Source organism: Egretta garzetta, unplaced genomic scaffold (genome assembly GCF_000687185.1).
Source record: "Egretta garzetta isolate BGI_Z169 unplaced genomic scaffold, ASM68718v1 scaffold526, whole genome shotgun sequence".
In the NCBI taxonomy this organism is placed as follows: Eukaryota; Metazoa; Chordata; class Aves; order Pelecaniformes; family Ardeidae; genus Egretta; species Egretta garzetta.
The window spans coordinates 1,872,582-1,881,518 of NW_009259967.1; the positions used below are offsets into that span (position 1 = coordinate 1,872,582).

General features: G+C 42.7%; 1 protein-coding gene across 1 annotated transcript in view; it reads left to right on the top strand.

The window, feature by feature from the left end:
• The window catches only part of STARD9 (StAR related lipid transfer domain containing 9), a gene marked incomplete at its 5' end in the record, with an annotated part of 99,839 nt that extends 92,514 nt beyond the window's left edge, over positions 1-7,325 (top strand). Inside the window, 10 exon segments of the mRNA XM_035895751.1 lie at positions 388-585; positions 1,364-1,547; positions 2,892-3,038; positions 3,630-3,735; positions 4,351-4,493; positions 4,726-4,790; positions 4,881-5,086; positions 5,508-5,587; positions 5,948-6,106; positions 7,194-7,325. Coding sequence (XP_035751644.1) covers positions 388-585; positions 1,364-1,547; positions 2,892-3,038; positions 3,630-3,735; positions 4,351-4,493; positions 4,726-4,790; positions 4,881-5,086; positions 5,508-5,587; positions 5,948-6,106; positions 7,194-7,295 — 1,390 coding nt within the window.
• Between the last annotated feature and the right edge of the window lie 1,612 nt (positions 7,326-8,937).

The window sequence follows — 8,937 nt, forward strand, 5'->3', positions numbered from 1 at the left end:
ACTCCATAAATACACAACATAAATTATGAAAAAATCAAGATCCTAGATTCTTGCGATTGGATTATAGAACTCAGTTTAGCAAGCCGTTGTAACTAAAAAACTTTAGGAGTAGCTACCCTAGCCTCCACCCTCAATTTGCCCCTCAGCTGTTACAGGCAGTAACTGAGGCCCTCTTACACATTTCCTACCGTTATAAAAGCAGCAGACTTTTGGAATTTCTGCATCATCTGTCAGCACACGGCCAAAGGGGTTATTTGCAAGGGGAGTGTATAGTGTTAGACTCCTATAAATCTTCCATTACAAAGCTACCTAATATTTGTTTTAAAAAAACAGAAAATGTAACTTTTCAGAGTGCATTTTGTTGCTCTTATCACATCTCCCTGACAGACACATGAGGACTATTGAAACTCTAAGGAAGGAAAGAGAAAAAAGGCTGCAGAGATACCAAAGAAGCCGAAGTCTGAGTCCTCAAAAGCATTTGAGTCTGCTGCAGACGCTGGATGCGAGTCAGAGGGATCTAGATCTCCCCAGCAGACGCCGAGAATATCTGCAACAACTGAGAAGAGATGTGGTGGAAAATACCAGGTAGGGCATTAGCAACCTGCTGTGCATTAACAGTGTTCACAGTGGGTGAGCATTAATGGTTCTTGCTGACACCTGAGACTTCTGTGGCAGTAGAATTCTCAATGCGGAAGCATTAAACTTGGGAATAGAAAGTGCTTTCGGGAAAAACATGTGCCTGATTTTAGAAAACATTCATTAAAACCTTCCATCTAGTTTATTTCAGTCCATAACAAATGTCTGATTTATTTTATGTGTATGATGTATGGGGACCAAGTATTCAGTATTGACTCATCACAGACCATTTGATCTTCTTACTCCTTCACGAACTTAAAACCCACATGAAATAGTTAAGTTTCATGTTAAATATCAAAAAAGTTCAGCAGCCCTTTAGCATTTAGAATTTGTGTTTCTCATCCCACACCATATCCCCTAAATGACTTTTGCTTCCTTTGCAGTAGGTCAGCAGGCAGTTATTCTCCCAGCACAGTCATTCTGCGCGTGGTATGCCAAAGCCGTGACCTTAGAGCTCAGGAGAGCTGACTTAGGAACCAGTGCAATCACTGGAGTAATCTCAGTGGTAAATTGGACTTGCAGTCTGAGTAATTTTCCAAGGTTAATGTCCATGCAGCCTTTAGTGAGCAAAGATAAACTTTTTGGAGGCTAATGTGGTGGGGTTTAATTGCTTTTCTGGCAAATTTTCCTGTTCCGTGTTGAAAGATGGTTGTCTCATGGTAATTTTGTCAGGTGACCCGATTTCAAGTAATTACGTGTGTTTTCCCCCTCTTACCTATCCTTGCAGAGTTCAAGAACCAAAAAGAAGAAGCATTCAGCATCCTTCAGACATTGAACTGTTGCTCCAAGACTACCAGAGGGCACGAGAGGAAACCAAAACCGAAATTGCACGAGCTAGGGAAAAACTGCGGGAGCGAGCTGAGCAAGAAAAAAGGCGTATACGGGAGCAAATACATTCTCAGTTACAGAAGGTGAGCACTACAGAGGAAACCGTTACGCATTATTCACAATAAGGTATTTTTTTAGAAGGAACTTTCCCGCGGCTCAGTAGTTCTCCTGTTAGATACACATCAGTGTAGAAAAAACGAAGAATTAAATGAAAATCTGTGCTTGAAGAGATCTCAGTCTTACTGAACTGACACTGTTCATGCTTCTGAACTACCTCTTTCTGAAGCCACACTTCATGTATGAGAAACTCCTCCTGTTTCCTCACTGGATCGAACTTACACAGCCATCCTGTGGGGCATCTGCCCAGTCTGTGGAAGAGTTTTGCTGAAGTAAACCAAGTTTGTTTCCATATGTACCTACACACAAAGGCCTTTATTCTTTTTTCTGTTTCTCTCTTTAGATTGTCCTCCGTGTGTTTATTTGTCCTGTACTTTTGGTTTTTAATTCTGCGCTGGGTTACCCATCTCACACAGTCCAAGCGTGTGCGTTTCTCTCCCAGACGCAAGGACAGCACCTCGTTAGGACGTGTCTGTCCTGCCCAGTTCCTGACTCATGCTCTTATGCAGCAACCTTTGTCGCTGCCCGACAATGCAGCTTCAGTCATAGCTGCAGTCCTCCTCTCCCTCGTGCGTGTGTATGCGGTGCAAAACGGGGCGAACGCTCGTTTCATTGCTCTGTACCCTTTAAGGCACCTCAGATTCAGGCACCACCACTGGGTGACTGGATCTTACCATGTCTGCTGCTATATTTTTCCTGTGAAATGTAGACGTGCTTTACCCTGAGTTGGAAAACCAAACTCAAAACTGCCTTTGAAAGTATCAATAATCTTGAGGTTCTCAGTGTTTTCTTATTATGTAATTTTTATTTCATCTTCTGAGCTGGCATTGAGTAGTTGCATTGGTTGAAGTAAAGCCTTCAGTCTTTAACAACTACATTTGACCAGCAAGTTAAGTCAGGGGCTACTCGAGAAGTAGGCAAAGAGTAACAAATCAGACTGAAAAGAGAGCTTTTTTTTAAACTTCTTTTTCCCCTTAAAAACATCCTAGCATTGGTTTGGTAGCCTGGGCTCTCGTATGTGAAGAGTAACAACAGCAGAAGCTGCATTCTCCCAGACTGCCAGGTTTTACTGGGTGATTCGCCCTATGGCTTATCTAATCATAGTCTGATTTCAAACGAGCCTGCTTATTTCACACTTTCTGTACGGCAACAGCTTTTCTCCTGTCAACACTCCTTGAAAGAAATTGGGTGTCTTTAGATTATTCCTCCTTCGTCTTTCAGTGCTGTTATCATTGATCTGAGTAGCTGTTGTGCAAGGTGAGTTTTGCGGGGGGGGTTTTTTATTTGTAATACTGTGATACCTGTTACAGGAAGAAGCAAGGCTGAAGACTCTGGCAAGCACGAGCACGTTGTGCACAGACTCCAGCCTCAGCCTCTCCTCTGGCCCCACATCTGGTTACAATAGCAGCAACACTGCCACGTACACGGCAAGTCACCTCAGCAGCCAGGAGGGACAGGTGAGAAACAACCGATGCCTCGGCAATAACTGAGGGAGAATGTAGGAACAGAAACCTTTTTTGAAGTGGTTGTATTCTGTCACAGCTATCAGGCAGGACCAGTTTGTGTCACTGATGCAGAGGGGTGACGGGGTGGAGGGAGCATTACCATGTAATTGCAAAGGACAGTGACACTTCTATTTTTCGGTTTGTTTTTTTTTTAAACTTGTAGATAAAAGCCAGTGTTACTATTGTCAGTGATGCCACTATCTGCCAAATGTTTTAGAAACAAAAGCCTTTTCTTGTGATAAACCAGAATCTGCTATTCTCAGCGTGCCTCCCTCAGTGATGCACACATTGACTTAAGAGTTTGTGTGTGTGAACGTGAACTTTCCTGAAGTTACTTTCTGGAGCATGCATCTGCGCTAGCTCCTCACACTTGGTTTGCTAAACTTCCTGAGTCAAACTATCATTTTGTAACCAGGGGAAAGGCAAAGGAGTTACCTTACGGTCAAGAGAAGCTTCCAACCTTGTAAGGCAGATTTGCTAGAAATATCCCACTTGCTATATAACGTAATTTATTTTTCCCACTTCTGCTCTTTCTTAAACCAGGTTTCTTCTGGAAACGCTTTGCTTTCAAGAGATACACGAGGTCGCTCAGCTGTTAGAAATAGTCAGCTTTATGTGTTAGAGCAGCTACAGAAGGATTCAACATTTGGTGAGTAAACCATATGGCCGCTTATGTTTGAGTTGTATCCCAAAGCCTCATGAGATTTGTCATTTATGCAAACCAAAATCTGATTTGTAGGTATTTTGAGGACGTCCCTACCATTACATGGCTTCAGAAAAAATACTGTCAGCTGGTAGCCAGAGCTTGCTTAGAATTTCTTGAAAAAGTAAATGGTGATTCGGTCCCTCTGCAGTTGGTCTTTTGCTGTGGTAACATTGAAGTACAGTGGTTGGAGAGGATATAAGGATCAAGCTTTAAATGAGCCAAGGAAGCATTGGGGGGGTGTGGGGGAGGGTTAAGTTGCAATGAGTATAGGATTGTTCATGAAAATTCCTATTTTTACCCTCAAGACTGATGTTTCTTATTCTTCTTCAGGTTATTTTATTAGCTTGTATGTGGTAATAACCATTAAACTTGGGTAATGCAAGATGTAACTGCAGTGTAATTACCAATACTCAGATTGTCTAGACAAAGGATGTTAACGTCCTACATCAGGATCGGGTGGAAGCAGAGGGTTTAATCCCTACAACTGCAGAATACTGGTGGGTTTCCTTTTTATTTATTTTTCTTTTTTATTCCCTATGGCTTTTTTGTTTCCTGCAGAAGCCAGCAGCATTCAGGCACCCCTTCCTCCTAGTAGCATCAGCTGTAGGTTCACTCATGGATTAACTATTTCCGTCAGCTCCTCATCAACAAAAGGATACCAAGATTTATCCAAACATATTTTGGCTAACGCTACCACTGAGGTAAGTAAATAAGCGGAGTATTGATGTAGTCCTATTCTTCCTGCTGGAAGTTGTGGCAAAAATGGGTGGGGCAAGCCCCACTGTTCTACGCTGCCGCTAGCTGCCAATTTGTCAGAGAGAGACACAGCTTAGAAGGTTGAGTAGAAGACAGTGTAGCAGCGTGTAAAAGCTGAACACAATTGATAGTTCATACAACTTTCTCTTACCTGTGCATTTGTCATTGTTTTCTAAGGTAATGGCAGCATGTGCTCATAACCTGAGGAACCTCTACACATGCCAAGCAGCAGCTGGGTGGAAGTAAGTTTGCGCAGGTCTTTCTTTATAACGGGAGGCCTTTTATGTACTTGGCCCTCGTGTGTGTAAATACCTTTCATTTGTCTGTGACAGATACCAATGTACAGAAAAAGAGGTGCAGGTTTACTACAAAGTCTTCCCTTCAGCAACAAGGCACGGGTTTCTGGGAGCAGGAGTGATAGAGAGACCTCTCCCCTGTGTGTGGGGACTGGTGAGAGATCCTGGCAAAAGGCACCTGTACGACCGCACTATCAACACAGCTCGAATACACAAGAAGGTAACCAGCCACATTCAGCTGGGTGAGTATCAGCACCGTTATCCTTATGCACTTCCTCAGCTCAGGTTGGCAGCCGGGCAGAAAGTGAGAGGCATCTTTGTTTATGCAAACCTGAAGACATGGAACTATTTCATTATTTAATATGGGAACTTCAGTTTTGCAAGACTTTTCCAAAGTAAGGATAATACTGAAGACATCTCCCTGCAGAAGTGCAGCTGGAGAAAGTGGTTTGAAAGTCAAAATAAATCTGAAGAAGTGGCTTGAAAAAGCATCTTAATGAGGCATTACAGGACATTAACTAGAGCTCTGCTCTTGGGCAACAAGTCAACAAAATAAATAAATTATGCATCTGTATTTAAGGGGTGGGGGAAAATTGTGATGAGTTGAAGCCATCAAGAGTCTAATAATTCCCACTTTTTTGGTTTTGGCTGTGTTTTTCACAGTATATTTAGTGACCGATACCTCCCTCTGTTACCTGAAGCAACCCCGGGATTTCTGCTGCATTACTGTAGAAGCCAAAGAGGTAAAGTGACCATTTTCTCTGAAGCAGAGAGGTGTAATTGCTCTGAAACCATGGTTTTAAGGCAAAGGAGAGAAGGGAGGGAAGCCCAAGCTCATATTTCCAGAAGTGACAGTGTGATAGGAAGAAAAGCCATGCTGGTATGACACAACTGAATTACGTGTGAAACCCTCTTGTGATGCAAGATTATGACAAAAAGTTATTTAATAAATAATAACATGAGAAATATTCTTTCTTATTAAAAGAGCTCTTTTAGGTAAGTAGTATGAGAAATATGCCTCATGGCAAATAAAGGAAACATTACTATCTACATAATTTTATTTCTTTTTCCAAATTGTCACCTTTACACTTTGTCACACACAGGAGAACTTGTCTGTCTTGGCTATTCAGTCTGTCTACGACGCCTCCATGCCTCACCCTTGTAAAGAAGTGGTGAGAGGGGAAATTTTGCCAAGCGCTTGGATCCTGGAACCTGACATAGTGAACGGAAGAGATATCACCAGAGTCATTTACATGGCACAGGTAAGATTTTGCTCCATGTCCAACTGTGAATGCAAAACACCATTACATATCAGAACACTTCGGAGCTGGTAAGTAACAAAAAATAGAATCGCTACGCTCCATGAGGTTTACATAGTGACCATAAACGTCACCTCCACTTCTCACCGCTATCTAGCATGATGTGCAGTAACGCAGGGAGAATCGTGTCAGGACCGTGCTTAAGCACGTGGTCCCAAGATTTTACAGTGTCCAAAGCCGCTCCCTTAGATACCAAGACCTTTCTGTAAAGATTTATTAGCAATTTTACTGTACGTTGTGCTCTCACATGCTGAGCCAGTATGCGGAGTCTGGTTTGCATTTTCATCTTGCTGCGGCCACAGGAAGTCTGCCTCGGGTTATACTGTTTTCAAAATGCATGAGAATACTTGTCGTCAACTTTTTCTGACTGAAGTCACAGTCTTCACACCTGGAAGATACAAAAGAGAAGTCAAGATTAGGATTCCAGGTCAGAACAAGAAAATCCTGCCCCCCCTTTATTACAGACTCATCAGAAAAGCCGCCCCTCTTTGAGAGGGTGGTACCGAGAACACCATAATGTGTGTAACTTATTTCTAAAGTGCTCGTCTGAGTGCTAAATGGCATTACTCCTTCAAACTTATCTAGATAAACCATGGTTTTAAGATACAATTTAAAAAATATCATCTTTAAATTACAGTGATTAGTATATGCATTTTAAAATGCATATGTGTAATGTACATACACTTCAAAGTTTTATAGACATTTTATATTGCACTTCAGTATATGCATATACATTTTCAGTCACACTCTATCTGTCTCAAGCAAGTCGTATATAATCAGAGCTCAAACTCGGAGGCAGTGTGGGTCATACCTGCTGAAAGGAACAAACAGCAAAGCTTTGAAAGTCTATGGGGTAGGGGGGAGGAAACGATACAACCCACACAGTAATGGTAGCAGTTGGCTGTAAACTACTTCTGTGCTTAACGGATGCTTGCAACATCAGAGCTATTCCAGGCTGGAGAAGTGTTTTGTAAACCTTCAAACCCAGGTACAAACCCCAACACGCAGCCTTTTCTTCCGATTCCTGCAGGTGGATCTCGGTGCCCCGGCTATCCCCGCAAGGCTCCTGAGCTCCATTGCAAAGCGGCAGCCTCTGGTGATTGCTCGACTGGCACACTTCCTCGCTAGTTAGCGTTCGGTGCAAACCTGGACATGTAACAGCAGCTGAAAGTTCACCAAGAAACACAAGCAACTGTAAGGGTGATGTAAAATGCTGGCTCCCAAGACAGTCACAACCAAGCCTCACCTGAGGAGCGTAACAGCTAACGTTGGACTATGCAAAAGCATAGTTAGAAAAAAGGATCATTTATTTCACCCAACACTGCTCTGAAGAAACCCAGCAAGTTTTATGGGAACCCTGTCCTCCTGGAGACACCTGTGGAAAACCTCCGTGGAAACAGCCGGAAGGTGCGTGGTCTCTATAAAGAGCAGAGGAAGAGACTTTGCTTTGCAATAGCCAGCATCTTATGTGCAGATGTATTATTGCTTCATTTCTGTTTCCAAGGAGCTTCAAAGATCAACCTTCCTTCTTTAAGAAAGTTTTAGCAGCAGTCAGAAAAAGGCAACGGAGGCAAGGAAATGCACTGCATAACTGGAAGCAGGACACCTATGCCTTGAGACCTTTTACAAGCTCTTGAGCAGAGCTGCAAAGCCACTTTCTAATGTTGAGATAAGTATGCAGAACTCCTAACAGCATAGAGAAATCATTTAACGTAGCTAGCTGGCTCTGCCTGCCCGTGAGAAGGGAGGCCAGAACAGCACGATATCCACTAGCCACCCCACACCCTGGACAGGTTTTTCTCATGTAAGTAAGTGGCTGACTACTTGCAGCCAGCGTAAGGTTAGTTCAGGTTGCCACTCCACTATGCAGCGTCAGTGGAAACCACCACACCTCAGGACACAGTTTTACTGCACTGCAGAATTAGGTGCTTCGAAATAAAGAAACCAAACTGACAGTTGTAAACAGTGACACTCTGTCATTAATAGGGAATAGTACCGAGTAATCAGCTTGTTTCTAGAATTTAAATCCTGCAAATAGGAGTAGCTCCAGCATTTTTCCACAATGGCTTTTTCCACCAGGCCTTCCACACCTTTTACCCAAAAGCATTAAGAGTTGAAAATCTAGGCTGGTCAGAGTCTTACCGCACTTCTTAGTCCGTAACACGACCGGCTGCCTCCCTGCAGTGAATGCAGACTCTGCCTGTTCGAGTACCTCATGGTATTTCTGTTGAACTTAGTCCAGCAATCCTGCTGTCAGGCTTTACATGTTTGTTCAACACACTCCCTAGTTTGGCCACATGTTCCTAAAAATGAAACAAAACCACAACCAACTCAAATTTATCTGAATAACTTCATTTACTACTTCAGCACAACAGTAAAGAATCACGTTAGATATCTTCTCTAAGCAATAAAAGCTGCTATGATACGCTTTCTTTAGCTCAAAAAAAGCCCATGTTGTTAAAGAAGCTGTCGCACTTTAAATTTGTCAAGTGAGAGCTACGTGTTCAAGCATCCCCTTGACCAGGGTCAGCGCCTGCTACTTCAGCACAGCTACTGTCAATAAAAGCGGCATTTTCCCAGCATACGGCGACCTCAGCTGCGCTTCCCACCTTTCAGTTCAAGAGCCAAGATCTACTGTTACTGTATCTGTGTGCAGGTGGCATTTTGGCTCTCAGCTTCTAGGTTACTTCCTGTTATTAATATATGCAGTTTTAAAAGAAAAGATAATAGCTATTTTAAATTGATATTTAAGAAAATAGCAGTTTTGAGACATA